The sequence below is a fragment of the Echinops telfairi genome, unplaced genomic scaffold (genome assembly GCF_000313985.2).
Source record: "Echinops telfairi isolate 266 unplaced genomic scaffold, ASM31398v2 ScPeMD7_7467;HRSCAF=8505_1, whole genome shotgun sequence".
Taxonomy (NCBI): domain Eukaryota; kingdom Metazoa; phylum Chordata; class Mammalia; order Afrosoricida; family Tenrecidae; genus Echinops; species Echinops telfairi.
The window spans coordinates 13,329,538-13,348,518 of record NW_022111368.1 but is presented as its reverse complement, the minus strand read 5'-3'; the positions used below and the strand labels follow the sequence as shown (position 1 = coordinate 13,348,518).

Here is an 18,981-nt window from a genome sequence, read left to right as displayed (position 1 = left end):
CTGTGATCCTCCTGTATTTGGCATCATTGCATGTGTTCCATGTGTCTGAAGAGGACTTTACAGATTGGTATCGGACATGGTATCAGTATGGGCTAATATTGGACTTATGGGCTTGGACTGGACTGGGTTGGGGTACTTTCTGAGTGTACAATTACCCTTGATATAAAACTCTCTCTTATACACATATGAATTTCTATGGATTTGTTTCTCTAGTCCACCCAGACTAACACACCTGATCAACAACTGTGTCTAATCAAAACAGGCTTGCTCCTTTCCTTTCAACAGGACGGTAGCATGGATCTGGGTCCCCGTAAACTTTCTGAGCCAGCCTATTGCCGCCTTGAATTCTTACCTATCTAGGAATTCTCCATTCTCCCCTCTCTTCTAATAGATAGTTCTTGATCCACAAATGATCACCTTTAAGCCCCACTTCCTCCTAGAAGTGCCCCCTGACCATTCTGAGCACCTTGACCAAACCAGAAACCAAAGCCGATGGCCATTGAGTCCATGCTGACTTATGACAACCCCCGGGGTGGCAGAGTGGACTCCACTGGTTCTCAATGGCTGCGATCTTTCAGAAGTAGATGGCTGGCACTTTTTTCCAAAGGTGCCTCCGGGTGGGATTGAACCACCAATCTTTGAGCCAGTAATGTATACTTAACCATTTGTGCCACTCAAAGACTCCGAGTGGGCTGCCTGCCATCTTGTGCAATCCTATCTGGTTCATTTCCTTCGTTGCACTTAGCCCACGTGGTCATTGTGAGTACTCTCTTGCCTTCAGCTGTTCCTGTGCCAGCCGAACAGAACCCGAGTTCCTGACTTCAGGGACCCTGCTGTGTCAGTCTATCACCGTGCCTAGAATAACCCATGAAAGACAGTGGTGATGTAATCCATCTTTAATGGAGAAATGGATGGAAATAAAGACTGGTTTAGGAGATGAACCAATGAAAACTAAGCAGGTAATCTGGCAGATAAACAAACAAACAAAACAGTATGTCAGAAAGTAAAACTTGAAAATACTGGACAACACTGTTAGAAACAATGGAGAAATCCACGAGGCCCAATGCTATCCCATAGGAGTTTCAGCAGGATCATTAGAGGAGAAAATTCTAGGGGAATTCCCTAAGCATGGAAAGGCATGCGTAGTTTTAAGCGGTACACAAGTGATGAGGGGGATAAATGACCAAAAGCCCCCTCACTTAGAAATAGTCAGAAAAAAGGTTAGAGCCCAAAGTCGAAGAAAAGACCCCAGAGGCTCTGAGAGGGGGGCAGAGTAGCTCAGAGAGCATCCTTAAGAAGGAATGAGAGAATCAGACTGTCTTCCGACTTCCCCTTAGCAAGGAGTGAAAGGAATGATCAATGTTTGAGGGGAAACGACTGTGGGTGAACGTGGGGGGTTAGGACTTCTCCTTCTGACTATGGCGGGTCAAAGGGAACGATGCTTACTCCTCTGCTGGGCACAAGTGGGAAGCGGCCAGTTCTATGAATGGGCTGTGCACACCCAGGGGGGACGGCCGGTGGGTCTGTGGTCCCCGGAAGCAGGGAAACAAGCACAGCGAATCCTGCCGTCCGTCAGTCCTCTCAGCTTTCGGCCGGGGGCCTTGGTGTGACCACAGAGCAGGGCATCCACGCGAGTGCAGCAGACCAGTCAGGGCGACGTGGGTCCAGGAAGTCTAAAGCCGCTGGAAAGTATGGGTCAAGCTTCTGGAAAGGAGGGACCGCCACAGCTCTCCAGGCATCTGATTGAGAAGCACTTATGGAAACCAGAAATGTGCTTCGGCGAGTAGGCCAAGGTATTCAACTGTATGCACGGTAACATAGATAACATTGCAAACAGTGGGAATTCTAGAACACTTAATTATGCTCGTGTGAACCTGTGTGCGGACCAGGAGGCCACAGTTCACATAGAAAAGGGGGCGATGGTGTGTGGTTTAAAATCAGGAAAGGTGTGTGTTGGGGTCGTATCCTTTCACCGTACTTGATCCATCTGTGTGCTGGGCAAATCATCAGAAACGCTGGGCCAGATGCAGAAGAACTCGGCATCAGGATTGGAGGAAGGCTCCTGAGTCACTGGCGATTCGCAGGAGATACAACTGTGCTTGCTGAAATGGACAGGGACATGGAGCACTTGCTGGTGGATGCCCTGTGATGACGGCCTGCAGTGTGGATTGCAACGTGATGCAAAGAAAACCCACCTCTCACCACTGGACCAAGAGACAGTATCATGTGAATGGAGAAAAAGGCTTTCGGTGTCAAGGATCTCATTTTGTTTAGCCCCACTCTCAATGCTCATGGGAGCAGCAGCCGGGGAATCAGATGTTGACTTGCTTGGGGCGAATCTGCTGCACAAGGTCTCTAAGTGTGAGGACTCGAGCACACCTGGCCTGAGCCTTGGCACCTTCCGTTTCCTCAGACCCATGTGAAACTAGACAAGAAGAACGAGGCGGCGGCTTTTGAACGATGGTGCTTGTGAAGAACATGGACGTTATCAGAGACTTCCAGAAGAAGGAGCCATTTTGTCATGGAGGAAGTACAGCCCACATGCTCCACCTGGTGAGCGCTAGCCTCGTAGTCTTTGGGCGTGTTACCAGGAGGGACCAGTCTACTTTTATGCTTGGGAAAGTAGAGGGTCAGCCAAAAAAGTAGAAGACCCTCCGTGAGATGGCGAGGCACCGTGGTGACAACACTGGGTTCAGACAGGAAGACAGGTGTGAGGATGGCGCTGCACCAGGCAGGGTTTCTTTCTGTCGCACCCAGTCTCCGTGGGTAGGGGCCTGCTCTGTGGCCTCTCACGACAGCAACGAGAGCAGGCAGGTGTGAAAGGGCCAGGCCATACAGCTTCCCTGCACCTGTGCACTCGACTCAGAGCTCAGAGCCAGCCGCAGCAGACAGTCCCGGCCACCACCCAGGGCATTGAGGACGGACTCCAGGCGGCCATTGTTGCAGTAGGGATAAGCTGCCACCAGAGGCCTGGCTTCGGGTGGCCTCCCTTCCCTGAGTTTCCAACAAGAATGGAAACAGTCGCTCAGAACCAAAAGAGCAGCAACTGCTTGTGAGAACAGCGGCCAAGAGTTAGTTTTGTTCTTTAGAGGTTAACAACAAAGCCTAGACACTCAACCCCACAAAATTCACAGTGTCTGGCATCCTCTCAATACTTGCCTCGGCGCTGAGGAGCATGACGCATGATCCATCACCTAGAAGGGCAACAGAGCTAGAGGTGATGGTCAAGGCTATGGCAATAGCTGTTGTGATCAATTTAAAGGAAAACCTAGGCTTCTGTAGTCAGGAGTCAATGAAACTGAGGATTCTGGTACTCATAAAGACGTGCATGACATCAACGCTAACTGCGCTGGCTATAACAGCAATCTCCTGGGTTAAAATCTTTGCCCTGCGCCTTGTTAGTTGTGAGTTAACTTACCTGGTTTTAGCCTCCTCCATCTGCCCATCTGTAAAATGTAAGTAAGCAGAGTACCTACTTTACAAAACCAGTGGAGAATCAAATGAGTGCATCGTGTAAAGCGCATGCAATAGTGCCTGGCTCTTGGGAACGGAATGCAGTCAGTAAACGCTGGTCACCGTTACAATGACTGGCAGTGGTTGACAGCAGCCTTCTAAGAGAGTGTTGTCAATCATTTAAGCAAGGCATAGGAAATGTGTGCTTCGTCGGGTTTTTGTTTCTGTATTTTCCATGCTGGAGATAACATACTCATTTATCAGCAGGAGAGGAACTTTCTCCTTTCCTTCCCAAATGTGTTCTCCTGGTTAGTCAAGTGTCTTCCATTCCCCAAGGCAACCGCAGACATGGAGTGTCCCGGGAGGTGATGACCAAGATGGCACCAGAGTTCCTGACTCTTTATTCTTTACCTTGTTCAGAGACCATGGCCTTGTTGAGAGCGGGCCTCCAAAAAGATTGTAGACAAGGTCTACCTCCAGGTACTTGCATCTCCTTACCGTGTCCTGATTGCTGTCCCCCTTCACCTCTCTCTTCAGCATCTTCGAGTGCCAAGGCCTTCCCATTGTCAATGGGCAGTGTGATCCTTACGCCACTGTGACGTTAGCAGGACCATACAGGTAAGTGGTCCCTGCATGACACCTGTCCCCTCTGGCTTTTGTTTTTGCGCCTAGTAGAGATGGGGCCTCATCACGGAGTACAGTGCTGGAGGAAGGCGGTTAACACCACATTCAGAAGAATGCAGGACGCACTTTGGGGTAGAATGTATAATTCTGGGCTTCCCTTGGTTTCCTTCATGACTCTTGTTTTGCTTTGTAAAAAAAACCCCAAAACACCGTGATCCTTAATGTTCTTCATGTTGAGTATTTTTGGCGCAGTGAAGGGTCCTGATTTGCATACCATCTGGAATTGGAGACCCACAGAAATATTTATCAAATAAATAAAGGCAGTTACGTTGCTTGTGCATTTAATAGCTCAGCTGTAAGACCAAGAGATCTGGGATCCAGGGTGCTATTTTTAATCTTAATCCTTCTTCACTGAATGACAGATCGGAAGCCAAGAAGACAAAAGTGAAGAAGAAGACCAACAACCCCCAGTTTGATGAAGTGTTTTATTTTGAGGTTGGTATTTTAAGGGGATGCACGTAAGTGGAAATCCTACACTGAGATGCTCTGGCAGAAAAGTCAGAGCTGAACTATCTCCATTACTTACTTCCTATCTAGAGTTACTTTCAAATACCTGAACAGGGGAAATGACCAGGACCTTGGTGCCAGATTATTTTTTTGTTTTTTAATTTGTTTGTATTAAGCTGCTCCACCCAACCTCCCCTGCCCAGGTGTGGAAAGATGATGTCACTGGTTTTTTATGCCAAAGGGGAAATCCATTGGCACAGAGATGCCCCCGCCTGCCTCTCAGGATGTGAAACATGGACTTTAATAAGCTGAGAGGTGTGAGAACAGAGGCCTTTATAGAACAGAACAACAACTCCAGACAGCGGGTTTCAATTTAGGGAGTTCCTGGGTGGTACAGACAGTCATACTGATGGCTGCTAACTGAGATGTGGGCAATTCACCCAGAAGCACCTCTGAAGAAAGGCCTGATGCACTGCTTCCAGAGTGCAGCCAGGAAAGACGCAGGGGAACAAAGTCCCACTCAGACTCACCTGGGGTCCTGGAAGTCAGAACTACAACTCCACCGTCACTGGAATTTTGAGAAGGCACCTGGGTAATACTCATATAGGTAGTCAGCAATGAAATTTCTTGACTGTTTCAAATATCCTGGAGAGACAAAGAGGACTAAGACCTCAGACTCTGGTAGTGTTTTGGGTTAGGTGCTGGGCTGCTAACCCCAACATCAGCAGTTCAAACCCACCAGCCACTCTGAGGAAGAAAAATGAGGTTGTCTGCCCCCAGAAAGATGCACTGACTCAGAAACCCTATATGGCTGTGGGTCAGAATCAACTCGCTGGCAACGCCTTTGCTTTGGGTCAGGACCTATTGGCAAGGTGTTTCCTCCCTAGTAGAAGAGAATGAATGATCAGCAAGGACGTCATTGCATGTGGTGCAGTAAAGACTAAAACAAACACATAAGGAGACTTCTCAGAGGTGGGGACTCCTGAGCACTGTGTAGGACAAACTCAAACTCACTGCCATTGAGTGGGTTCTGGCTCCTAGTGACCCGGTAGGACAAAGGAAAGCTGCTCTGTGGCTTTCCAAGACTGTCATTCTTTACCAAAATGGGAAGCCTCATCTCTCTCCCAATTTTGTAGGAAACCGACCCAAACACTGCCATTGAGTAAATCCTGACTCATCGTGACCCTATAAGTCAGAATAGAACTGCCTCCGTCTATTTCCAAGGCTGTCATTTTTTTATGAAAGTAGAGAGGCTCATCTTTCTCCAGCAGAACAGCTGGTGGCTTTGAACTGCTCATCTTGCAGTTAACAGCCCAAGACACAACCCATTACACCACCAGAGTTCAGAAGAAAATTCAAAGAAAGGAAACCATCAACATGTCTCGGGTATTGGGAAGCTGGCAGGAAACGCTGGGCATGTAGAATTCAAAGTAGGGTTGGGGGCCAAAATGGTAGAAGCTTTGTAAAATGAAGTGATGAGTGAGAGCCAAGAGTTCCATGTGCAAAGAACTCAGGCATGTTCCTGATAGGTGTCCAGAAACCCACATGTTTCTTACGTGGAAGGGGGCCGTGACAAGCCTTGTTGGGGCAAAGGGATGGGGGGGATTTAGAACAGGACCCAGAAGGCCTGGCACTGGGAACGGTCATCCGTCACAGGTAGAAGCCATGCCTGGTGGACCACAGAGAGTTTAGTGTTCCGATCACCAAGGGAAGGAGGGAAAAAGATTTTTATTTTCTTAAGAGAGCCAAACTGAGGCAGAGCGAAGCCAGTGGCGGTTCACTTTCACCTCAAGGGGGTTTCAAACGGGGAAGAATTCTTGATCAGAGCCATGTAGAAACCAGTTGCCAATGTGAGCTGGAAATGAAAGCAGGCGGTCGCCCTCCTTGTCTAGGTTGTTAGGAAATTTTCACATCAGTTGTTTCCAAACTTCTGTTGGTAGCAGAAGTTTTGGCAAATAGATAGATAGATTTCTATCCAAGCCTGACCTGAACAATGCATGGACACTGTTCTTTTCCAGTGGACACCCATCGCCTCCTGAGAAGGCTTCAAAAGGTGCACAGAAAAAAGTGGGATTGAAATATAATGGATCTTCGCGCACGCGCACACGCACCACACACAAACTGTTGGAAGCTCCTTCATCTTTCTTTTTCAATGCTGTGTCAACCCACGAAATTAATTTGACAACCAACAGATGTGTTGGGAAAACAGTGGTCTGGAAGAGCCAAGCTGTCCAACCCTGGGAAGAAGGCCGTAAACCTCAGCTGATGATCATGGAGGCCGAGGGCCCAGCAGAGATCGGCATCACTGGCCACCGCCTCCTGTGGACCAGGGGCGTGTGGAGTCAGGGCTCAATAGACCTTGCTATTTGGAGCCCTTGTCTTCTGGCTGAAATGGTTCAAGCCCCTGCTTAGATCAATATATCGATTCTTATCAGGCTCTCCTTATCTCATCCACTTTCATGGCTTATGTCAGGCTCCAGGCCTCTGAGTCCTCTGAGAGGCCAAGCCCCAGGCTGCCCTTCCCCACACCCCGCCAGGAAAGGAGAGTGTGGAAGAGAACCATTGCCCAGTCTGGTGGCAGGTGGCCTCGGACAAGAACCAAGCCAGGAGTTTCCATAGGAAGGCGCCTCCAGGCGCCATTCTCTTCCAGAACAAGACTGCCCATGTCAGCAGAGAACTGCTTCCAAGGGTCTTGCAGCTGACTCCTGAGAAGGAGATGGCAGACCTTGCCTCTGAGACACCTGTGAATGAACTCAAACCGCCCGCCTTTCAGTCGGCCTCCGAGTGCACCCCCCACGGGCACCCCCCAGGGAAACCCAACCCCCAAAGCCAAGCTGGCCACGTTCACCCCATGCGTTAGCCCCAGAGTGGAGCTGAATGCCTTAGGGTTGTCTTGGTGGTCACTTTAATGGAAGCAGATGTCCGGGCCTTTGTTTGGGGTGGCGGTGCTGCTAGGTGGGTGCTAAGGACCAATGTTTAGGCAAATACCCGGAGGCAAATGGTTCGCGCCACCTAAAAACCCGACAGTCCCCGGATGTTGCTCTGAGGGCAGGTTAAAAGCGGCAGCTTCAGAGAGCTCCGGTCGGGGCACTTGGTCGACCTGAACTGTGGCGATTTCACGGTGGGGGTGCGTGTACCTTCCCCATCTCATGAACACGCAATCAACCAAGGGAGTCTGCATCTCTTCTCTCAGTTCAGTGCAAGGAACTGACCTTGAGATTCTTGCCATGAGACGGGACTCCAAGTACCCTCTGAAAGCAGGCATCGCTGTGAAGCATCCAGAGCAAAAATGAGCAGCCTTGGAACTTTCTGACAGAAGAGCAGGGTTGTAGTCAATTGGCAAGTTGGACCTGGAGCCGGGTGCTCGGCATGGGGTGCACATCAGATTGGGTGCGCCCTTCTCTATCGCCCATCTCCAGAAAGTAGCATAGAGTAGGGCTGAAATGCTGACGTGGGAGTCCTCCTATGCAGGATGGTGGGTGTCTTCTTGCTGTGTGGGTGTCACCAGGCTGAAATGGTGGCTAAGGGGAACGTGTCTGCTGCCAGGGGCCCCTGGACACCAGACTCAGCAGTCAGGAGCCTGAGGCTGCAAAGGAAAACTGCTTTAGACGTGCTTCTCCTTGAGAGCGGTGCACAGCCAGTGAGAACAACATGGTAGTAACGGACTTGACCTCTCTCCAGCCCTTACCAGCCTTCCTCAGCCTCGCCAGTTAAGTGGGCTTAAACTGTGCTAAGAGAATAAATGGACCAACAATATTTGGGAAGTATGGAGAACATTGCCAAGCCGTTGATATAGACTGGTTCTCATTTTATGGTTATTATTAGAGGTGGTGGGCTGAAGCGCTGCCTCCCCCTGCCCCCCAGCCCCCCTACCACCACCACCACCCCCACATACACTCTGTTTCTGTCATCAGGTGACCAGACCTTGTAGCTACAGCAAAAAATCCCACTTTGACTTTGAGGAGGAGGATGTAGACAAACTTGAAATCAGGTAAGCAGATCAGTTATCTCCTACTGTCCATTTTAGTTTGAAACTATCTTACTATGTGTTTGTCTTTTTTTTAATGGGGTGGTGGTGTAGAAATGAACTTCAAATTCTTTCATGATGTTTAGCACTAGGATTATTAGCCACTGTCATGGAATTGAAGAGTCTTTTGTCATAAAATTCCCAGAGAGTTGGGTAATGGACCTAAAAGATATTTGTGTGCCAAGTGGGCATAGTTGGTTTACAGCCCATTTTGCAAGGCTTGCTCATGGCTGAAGGCCCAAAGGCTCCTGTGACTCGGTGTCTGTGAGCTTCCTTCCTCCGAAAATGTCCTGAGTGTCCGGGGCCGGATAGGGCCGCTCAGAACTGTGGTCGGCATCTGATTTCCAGATCCTTGGCTTTCCTTGTCTGCACTTGTCACCCTGCAAGATCAGAATGCACATTGTTGGCTAGCATCGAGGCATGCCCTCCTGGAACACTGGGCTCTTAGAGCTCGCTCCCTGGGATCTGATCGGCAGCAGCAACTCCAAAGGTGAGGCAGGAAGCTCAGGGTCAGTGAGTTTATGCGCACGGGGAGACAGCTCGGAAAGGGAAAGGGAGAATGGTTTCAGTTCTTAGGGATGTCAAGAACATAGTCCGTGCCCATGAGTTATGCATGGGAAATGGTTAAATTGGTATATGCTCTGCTATGGTTATGCTCAACAGCACCCCCCCCCCAAGTTATTATTTTATACTAGCATCAGTTGTAGAAAATATTCAAGGGCTTTCTTTACCCGCTTTGGCTTCCAGGTCTCAGGTTTAAGCAGCCCTGCCTGAGTTCTGCTAGCCTTTCCCCTGGACAGAGCAGAGGCAGGTCCCCTGTCCCTCATTGGGCAGGACATACTTGCTGGTAGACTCACCAAGGCTCTGCCATGCCCCAGGCTAGACCAGTCTCCTTCTCTGATGAGCTCCTGCTCTCCTGGGAAATGCTCAACTCCACTTCTTGTAAAATGATCCTATAGGTGGATACTATATTTATCTTCCCTTGTTCTCTTCAAGCGTGTTGTCATAGAAACCGAGTCTTTGTTAAACACTCACCTAGGTCTGGGGGGCTCCCATCATCTTCCTTTCTTGGCATCCTAATACTTTCCATAGGAAATGAAGGGGAATAAGGCATCATGCACGGTTTATTTAGCTAACGTATCTGGATGCGGAAACAAAGGGGATGTGTTCCCATGCCCCAAACTCCGGGGGAAAAACACAAGCCAATGTGAGTCAGGGCTTCCAGAAAGCCTCTCCAACCCCATGTACTTAGAGTCTTTGCAAAGGGGACCTTTTGGGAATGTCCACTTGTGGTCCAAGTTAGCATCCCTTCTTCATAAAAGTCAGCTGGGTTCTCATTTGTTTGGACTTTTGATGGTAGCTTCTGTTTCCTTTTGTTTTTTCTCCCTGAAAGGACTTCCTATACAAATGTCTCTGCTTCATCCCTCCTCCTTACTATGAAGAGACACACAGCCACTCTTTTGAAACTTCCCAGACTGGGCAAAACTGAGGCGGTGGGGTTAAAGGCATGGACACGATGGCTCCTGCCCTCTCTTTCCTGATCGCCCCTATCCTCTCGACTGGGGCTGGATCCTCTCTGTAGTCTGCATTTACTTTTAGAGACTGGTTGCCCGTAGGCAGTTTTAGGAAACATAGATGGCTGTGATATTGCTGTGGTCATGCACAGGGCCACGCATAACACCCTCGTGTCCCTCAACTGGCGGGTGCTGATATCCTGACAAGGTGCTGTGCAGCTGCAGCACTGCCCTTAGGCGCTTAAGGTGCAGTGACAGGTACAGGAAACAAATACCCAACCATGGTATGTGGCTTCTGAGAGTCGTGAGGGGTAAGATGATCGCAGTGAGGCCTGGCATGAGATGTGCTCATTTTCACAAAGCCTATGCAGCCTGGTTCCACTCGAAACTGGGGGGAGTGGCTGTGGGTTGGCTTCGGCTTCACGGCCACGGGTTTGGTTTTTATTTGAGAACCTGATGAGGTCTCCCAAGTGTCATCCGGGTGAAAATCGCTTTCCTTTTCGGGTTAGGCTATCCCCCAGGCACGTGAGGTCTGATTAGAAAGACCACAGCCGTACGGTTAGGGAAGAGATTGCTCTTCTTCCTTAAATGAAGTCGTCCCAGTTCTCAAGGCCTCTTGAGCAATCGCAGAGACGTGTGCAGAAGCTTCTGGACCAGGCGGGGCTGCACCGTGTTGGTGATCGTGAAGGCGATCATACTGAATGTTCTCTGAGCACACCCCCCCTCCCCACGCCCAGGCACTTCCTCTTCCCACCGCATGCGAGACAGAGGGGTTTGTGTCCCTATCTTTCTGTCTTGGCATCCAGTCCTACGGAAGTGCCCGCGTCTCCTCCACAGACACCACTTCGTGGGAGGCCAGCCTTACATGTATTTAGTTCACTTTACATCTTCATTTCCAGCGCTTCTGGACACTGAGTGAGAGGCAAACCCCCTCGAAATGGTGAACTCTGAAAGGGTCCTCATTGGAGGGTTCTGTACAAAACGACAGGGCCTTCTTTCAAACGTGCCTGTAGACGCCACGCGGTGTCCTCTTTTCTTCTTAACACAGAGAAGCATTTTTTTTACTTTGTTTTTTTTTTTTAATTTTTTGGAGGGTGTTTGTTTTCATTGGACTTTAAATTTAAAAATGAAGTTTGAAGGTTTGGGGATTTAAATTTATATACATATATATATTGTCTTTCATTAAAAATGTATTTCATTAACATACAATTCACATGCCCTACAACTCAATGGTTTAAGCATGTTAAAAAAGGATTTGTAGTCATCAGGACAGTCAATTTTAGAACAATTTTTCTTTCACACATTCATTATTATTGGCTCCTCACTTCCTTGCCCTGCCCCCTGCCATAGCCCTAAGATTCGAGTGATCCAGTTACTGTCTCTATAAATTTACCTATCCTGGATTTCATATAAAGAAAAGCACACAAACAAACTCAACAAGAGTAACAAAATAAAACAGAGAAAAACTTCCATCCACAAGAAGGCAGAAAATAATAGAAAGTAGAACAATTTCTAAGTGGCTCAGAAGGGAGAACAAATAATAAGGTGTTACCTTTGACTTTAGTGACACCTGTCTCAATCCACTTCCCAGCACTCTGTCTGATAGCCAGACTGCCCACATCCCCGGTCTGTGCTTAGAGGACTCACTGGACGCTCCATCCAAGCAGACCCTGTGCGTGGGTGTTGGCCTTTCCCTGCCACTCATGGCTTCAAAGCATATTTTTTAAAAGATTTAAAATGTTTCTCTGACTTAGGTTAAAAAAAAGGGAGGGGGGTCTGACACATAGTTTGTCACATTGCTGATCCGCATGAGCACAGTAAGATTTCTGTTTGTTTATCCTACAAATAGCCTACTGTGGGATACTGATGCCTATTGGCCAACCTCCAATGGCACCTGCACGGTCTTCCAAGTGCTCATGTGGCCACCGGGCATTTCTGTCATTTTCCTCTCTTCCTTCCCTTTGACCGCCCAAGGGTGGATACACACGCTTCCATTGGATTCTTGGCCCCGGTAGTGAAAGTCTGGTTAAGTCGCCCCTGTCCCATGCGGAACATGCTAACTTGTTAGCATAGCTGACTAACATCACCCAACCTCCTGGGCTGATGGAACCCCTGGGTGAGTGGTACCTGAGGGGGGTGGGGACAAGACCAGCTAATGGCACCCCACCCTCAGGTTAGCAGCCTGTTTAGGAAGATGGGTGGGGACACTTCACTGGGCCGGTGACATAAATAGCGCTGTGGTTTGGCAGCTAGCTGTTACCAGCTACTCTCTTTCCCTTGCCTCTGTGGAGAGCGTGTCAGCCTTTTTCACGTAGGCTTCGAGCCTCTGGTACGTGCTCAGTGGATGCTCAGGTTCTAAGTTCAGGCGGAGAAGGAGGGAGCGTTCAGGTGCATGCCACCCCCCGCCCCCACCCCTTCCCCATCATTGCCCTTTCCTGTGATGGAAAGTAGCGTGCCAGTCCGAATGCTCTCCTGTCTTTTCCATTGCACCGTTCTCTCCTGACGGCTTATCCACTGAGAAGTCCTTAGACTGAGGAGAATCCGACGGGATTCCTTCACGCACGCAGCTTTCCGTACGCCCTTGCAGATTAAACCAGGCCCGGTGCTTGGGCTAGGGAGCTCAAGGCGCAGCTCCACCAAGCTCCTGCTTGTAATGTGAACACCAGAACCTGGAGGATTCTGGTTCCCACAACCCCTGCTTAGGGCCATGGAGGTGCAGACGCCGCTGGAGTGGAGATGTATCTGACACTGTTCATGTGCCCAACAGCGAGCCTCCTGTGTCAGAGTGGGAGGAGGAGGCAGAGCCCCGAGGACCATCCTGCCCCCCACTTGCCAGACAGCTGCGCTCAGCTTCCACACACCCGCCAGCCCTCCGTTAGCAACCTTGGGGGGGGATGCACGTCTGTATTCCACAATCATGCTTTAAGCCTGCATTTCGGGCCTCCTCCGTTGATCCCCCTCTTCATTAAGACTGGCTTTGGTAGACCAGAAGGCTCCCTTGTGTTCCAGGTACCACTCGAGGGAAAAGGGATGCTGCCGTAGCAGGGGTGGCGGGTGGGGGGACTCAGTACTTCAGTGTTTAGTCATCTCCATCCCACCCTACTTTTGTCCCACTTCCTGCCATAAGGGAAACCCGTACTGTTGGCTGTTGCTTTTCAGAGTGGACCTCTGGAACGCCAGCAACTTGAAGTTCGGAGATGAGTTTCTGGGAGAGCTGAGGATCCCCCTGAAAGTCCTACGACAGTCCAGTTCTTATGAAGCATGGTAAGGTCACTGCGTACTCGGGTGAGGAGCGCCCACGGGGGGCCTCCCCTCTAGAGGGCTGAGCTGAGGGATCAAAAGAAAGTGGAGAGGGGCCTCCAAAGCGGAGCGGTGCAACCCCTTCCGCTTCGCACGGAGAGTCCATCTGCTCTTGATGCGCAGCACATGGTTCTAACAGCTCTAGCTTGGGGATCCAGGCCCTTTTCCGCAGCAGCGGGGGACAAGGTAGACGAGTAGCTAGGCACACTCAAACCCGACCTCACGCCGTGGAGTCTGTGCTGGCTCATAAGGCAGGGTAGAACTGGGCCTGTGGGCTTCTGAAACGACAGTTCTTTAGGGGAGTAGAAAGCCTCACCTTGCTCCCTCAGAGTGGCTGGTGGTTTCCAACTGCTGACCTTGCAGTTAGCAGCCCAACCCATAACCCACGGTGCCTCTCAGGATCCTGAGAAGCTGAACACAAGGCAAAGAGGAAAGACAGGGCAACGGGCAGACCTGGCAATGTTTGAAGCCGCATTTGGGGGCGGGGAGCGGGTAGGGAAAACAGGGCACAAGCCACTGGCCCAACAGAACGTCTGTATATCCAAAGACTGATGCTCTTGGCTCTGCATCGCCCACTTCAGCAAATTCTTCAGAAGGTGACATCTCACTCTCTGAGGAAGGTCTGACAGGGGGCTGATGTCTCAGGAGACTCTCCACAGACGGCCACGCATCTAAAATGTGGGGGTGTCTCAACTGGGCCTCGAAACTCCCTCACGCATCGCAGGCGGCTAACATTGTATTATGTCCTTGCACATTTCATTCTTTCTCCCTTGTGGGGCCTTTGTCCTCGGGCATCAGGGGGGTTGTGCGCTTCTGGGTCAGTTCGTCCATCAAGTTGCAGTACAGTGCACAGCATCAGTGGGCAGTTTTAGGCATTTTGACCCTGGCCCCTGGTCCTTTTCGTCTCCCTGGATACCCAGTGCGGTCCAAGAATGCCTTGCTGCAGTCCGCCTCAGCCACTGAGCACATGGAAACAGTCACATGCTCTGTACGGCTTTCCACCTTGTGCGTGCAGGCAGCGTCAGAGCTCAGTGGGAAGTCAGGAGTTTTGGGTACCTTCTAATTCCATGGTCAGAACCCAGGATATGTTGTTTGCTTGAAAGCCTCACCAAATACCCCAGGCTGGTTACGTGCTTCAGAGGCCAGAACTATTACGTAACGTCTTAACCTGCACAGTACGGGTCCTGAACAAGAGGACAGAAAGAGAGAGGGGAGACTTGCAGTCAGAAAACTTCCATACAAGTGACCACGCAGGCCGCACAGGGTCCAGCGGGGCCCACCCCAACGCTCTCACTCCTCTTTCTAGCGTACACCTTTATGAAAACCATCACAGTGTGCTCTGCTTAAGGCTAGCCCATTGTCAAAGGTAAGGAGCCCTGGTGGTGAAGTGAAGGCATTGGACTATGAACCACAAGGTCAGCAGTTCGAAACCAGCTGCTCTGTGGGAGAAATAGGGGACAGTCTACTGTAAAGATTTACAGTCTTGCCAACCCACGGGGACAGTTCTATTCTGTCCTATTAGTTGCTTTGAGTTGGAATAATCGACTTGATGGCAGTGTGCTTGGTTCCTTGTCAGGTGTCAGTCTTCACGGGTAAATAAATGATTGAACTGTAAAGTCAACCCCAACTCCTGACGTGCACTTTCAGGCTGACTCTTGCACCATCCACTGCCTCCTGCAGCTCCTGTCTGCTTCCCCTTCCCCTATGCCTCCTCATTCCTGCCACCCTTTCCTGCCTTTGTCCCTTCACCTCTCCAGTGGGGCCTCTTTTTAAGCAGCTTCAGCAGTAAGCCTCCTTTAGTGAGACACAGCCATCCTCCCAGGCTGTCCAAAGGCCCTACCCCCCACCACAGACCCTGCAGAATCACCCTCGTGTCTCCACCTGTCACCTGCTTCGGACCCCGACGCACCAAGAGCTGGGTGTGGAGCTGAGCAGGGTGCTGGGCTTGAGTGTGATGAGAACCAGCCCTTCAAGGGTGCTGTTGGCTCCCACTGACGTGCTCCTCTATGTCCTCCTTCCCAGGTATTTCCTTCAGCCCCGGGATAACGGCAGTAAGAGCCTGAAGCCAGGTGACCTGGGGTCCTTGAGGTTGAACGTGGTGTACACAGAAGACCACGTTTTCTCATCAGACTACTACAGCCCTCTCCGGGACCTCCTGCTGAAGTCCTCGGACGTGGAGGTAACTCGCCTGTGGCCCCTTTTTGGTTTACCCACCGATGACCTTTGTCAAATTGAGCATAAACATTTCTCAGATGAGGGACGGGTGGGGAGGACAGGCCTCCCCACCTCAGCTGCTTCCTCTCCTTATTTTGGTGAGCTTCAGCAGCGAGTGGCCCCAGGGCACCTCCAGCTTGTTTTTGTGCCCTGCCTGCCACCAGCAGATCCTTATCTCCTTCTTGCTGTCTGCAAGGGGGGACACACCCAGCCCCTCTGCTGTTAGAACCGTTGTGGGAACCGCAGGCAGGGTGTACAACTTCCTAATTCTTGCCTTTGACTTTCATCCATATATGGCTTTGGTTTCCTTTGCTCTCAGACCCCTGTTCTGGGTGCATTGAGCGGCTTGTGGGGAGACGAGGGAGAACGTGTAGGGCTCTGTTCTGAGGTGATCCTGCGAGGGGACGCAAGGCATTTGTAAATTAGAGGCCTTCCTGCGATTGCCCCCCTGTGACTTATATTTTTCTGCCTCAGCCAGAAGCTGCATTTACCATCATGGCTTGAAGAGATCAGGTAACAAGAGAAAGGAGAAAAGGCAGAGACACAATTCACCCTTCTTTCTGGAGCAACCTTGTGTCACACACACACACACACACTCAGGCAGGCATATTAATGATTAATGGGAGAATGGTTTCTCTGGAGGGCTTGGGTTTTAGATCACTGCCCCCTAGTGATTGAAATTACCACATAGCATGAATATCACATGGGAGTAAAATTGTGCGGGGGCGGGGGATCGTTCAAAGTCAGTTGCAGCAGTACGTCCACAGGGAGCCGGCAGATCTCCAAGCTGGATTCACAAGAGCCCTTGTCAACGTCAGGTGGATCTTGGTGGAAAGCAGAGGATACCAGAAAGATTGTGTGTTACTGACTACACAAAAGCATCCGACTGTGTGGCTTCTAGCAAATTATGGATAGCATTGCAAAGAACGGGAATTCCAGAGCTCTTAATTGCACACGTGTTAAGCCTAGATCGAGACCGAGAGCAGTTGTTAGGGCACAGCGGAGCGAAGGAACACTTCATGGTTTACCATCAGGAAAGGTATCGCCGATCCAGCCTTTCACCATCCTTAGTCAATGTGAACGCTGAGCGAAAAACCCCGAGAAACGGGGATATGCGAAGAAGAACATGCTAACCAGGATTGGAGAAGGCTCCTTAACAACCTGTAATATTCAGATACAAAACCTTGCCTTCTAACAGTGAGGAGAACATGAAGCACTTACTGATGAGGATCCAGCACTTAGACTTTTAGCAGGGCTTACATCTCAAAGTAGAAGAAACAGCCCTCAACAGGACCAGTCAGTAACGTGACAAATGACACAATATCGAAGTGGTCAAAGATTTCGGTTTACAGTCAATGCCCAGGGAATCGGCAGTCAAGAAATTAGATGGCCTCTTCATTGGCAAAACCGAAAACCCAAACTCACTACCCTGAAGTCGATGCTGACTCATCGTGACCCCACAGGACAGGGTCGAATGCCGCTGTGAGTTTCTGAGACTGTAACTCTTTCCTTGAGCAGCTTGTGGTTTTGAACTGCCAGCCTTAGGGCTCACAGCCCCTTGTGTAACCACTAGGCCACCAGAGCGCCTTCCAAATTGGCAATCTGCTGTAAGATACCTCATTCAAGTATGAAAGAGCAAAGATGCCACTCTGAGGCCCAGGTGCGCTTGACCCGAGCCATGGTATTTTCAATCGCGGCATCTAGATGGGAAGCTAGACCAAGGAGACCGGAGAAAACAGGCACATCTGAATTATACTGTTGATGGGAGAATATCGACTATACCAGGGACTGCCAGGAGGACATACAAGTCTGTTTGGGAAGAAGTGCTTCGTAGAAGTGAGGTTGGTGGCCCCTTGGACAGGTCATCAGGAAGGACCAGCCCCTGAAGAAAGACCCCACGTAGAAAGACCAAGAGAGTCGGCAGAAAGAGCACGGTCCTCAATGAGACCGGTTGACACGCAACCGTGGGCTCATACAAAGTAAGGATTGGAGGACGTCATGCATGTTTCATGCATTCGGTTGTACTAGGGTCACCAGGAGTCACAACTCACTTGGCAGCAGCTCGCCACAGTGACCGGAAAAGACTGACACCACGGGCGAGGAAATGGAAATGCCCTGTATCACGCCACGGCATGGGCGTTGGAAGCCTGCCCCCCAGGCCCTTGGGTCTGAGGCTCACTCAGTTGTTCCAGCACGTCTCTCTGAACGTTCATGCTGTCTCTCTCTTTGCTCAGCCTGTGTCTGCGTCTGCGGCCCATATTTTGGGTGAAGTTTGTCGAGAAAAGCAGGAGGCTGCGATTCCTCTGGTGCGACTCTTCCTGCACTACGGCAAGATCGTGCCTTTCATCAGCGCCATCGCAAATGCGGAGGTGGAGAGGACGCAGTGAGTACCCAGGGCCCCCCTCCCTTCCCCACCGCACCCTCCCTCCCTTGTCCCTTTCTTTTCCTGCCTTCCCACCTCGGGTCTCTGCAGGCACATCTAAACATGTGTGGGGACCTTTAAGGTTCCTTTGGGGTCCTTGGGAAGTGCAAACACTGGTGTGCTCGACAATTAATCGCAAGGTTGGTGGTTCGGCCCATCTGGAAGTAACTCGGAAGAAAGGCCTGGAGATTGGTTTGTGCAGCATCAGCCTTTGAAAACCCTAAGGAGCATGGTTCCAGTCTGACAGACAGGAGGTCATATCGTACGCTGGGAGCCACCTGACAGTAATGGGTTTTCTTGGATTAAAGTTACTCTCCCCCATAAGTGAGAACACAGACAGTAAAGGATTCGAGTAATTGAATGGCGGTACGGGTCACCCTCAAAAACCACTTTGAAGTACAGGGTGTTAAAGAAATATAGGAATAAGCAGGCTCTCTAAGTTAATGATCTAAATTCTGATTTCTCTTTCAGAGGCAGGCCTACTGGTTTTTAGTTTTGTTTGGGGTTTTTTTTGGTTGCTGTTTAAAAAACAACAAAAACACTTCACCCTTTCTTTAGGGTATCTCGAAGTAAGGATGCAGAGCCTTGGGGTGAATGTGGGCACCGTGAAAGCTCATGGTACCTTGTGACCTTGCACAGTCGGTGTGAGGCCCCCTCGGGTTACATTTTAAGAGCTCTATATGAGTCAGCAGGAGCCCTCCTGGCATAGTGGTTACGCGTTGGGCAGCTAACTGAAAGGTCAGGCGTTTGCAACCCCCAGCCAGCTCCATGGGGCAAAGACAAGGCTTTCTACCCCTGTGAAGAGTTACTGTTTCAGAAACCCACAGGGCCAGTTCTGCCCGGTTCTGTAGGGTTGCTATGAGTCAGCATCAGCTCGATGGCAGTGAATATGGTGTTTTAGTTTATATCAATGGAGTCAT

The 18,981-nt window shown here is 50.3% G+C and overlaps 1 protein-coding gene across 1 annotated transcript in view; it reads left to right on the top strand.

Moving 5' to 3' along the window:
- Positions 1–18,981, top strand: part of RASA3 (RAS p21 protein activator 3) — a 168,812-nt gene that overhangs the window by 104,548 nt on the left and 45,283 nt on the right. Inside the window, exons 5-10 of the mRNA XM_045283815.1 lie at positions 3,991–4,071; positions 4,500–4,572; positions 8,499–8,575; positions 13,285–13,389; positions 15,448–15,604; positions 17,874–18,022. Coding sequence (XP_045139750.1) covers positions 3,991–4,071; positions 4,500–4,572; positions 8,499–8,575; positions 13,285–13,389; positions 15,448–15,604; positions 17,874–18,022 — 642 coding nt within the window. The remainder of the gene's footprint in view (positions 1–3,990; positions 4,072–4,499; positions 4,573–8,498; positions 8,576–13,284; positions 13,390–15,447; positions 15,605–17,873; positions 18,023–18,981) is intronic.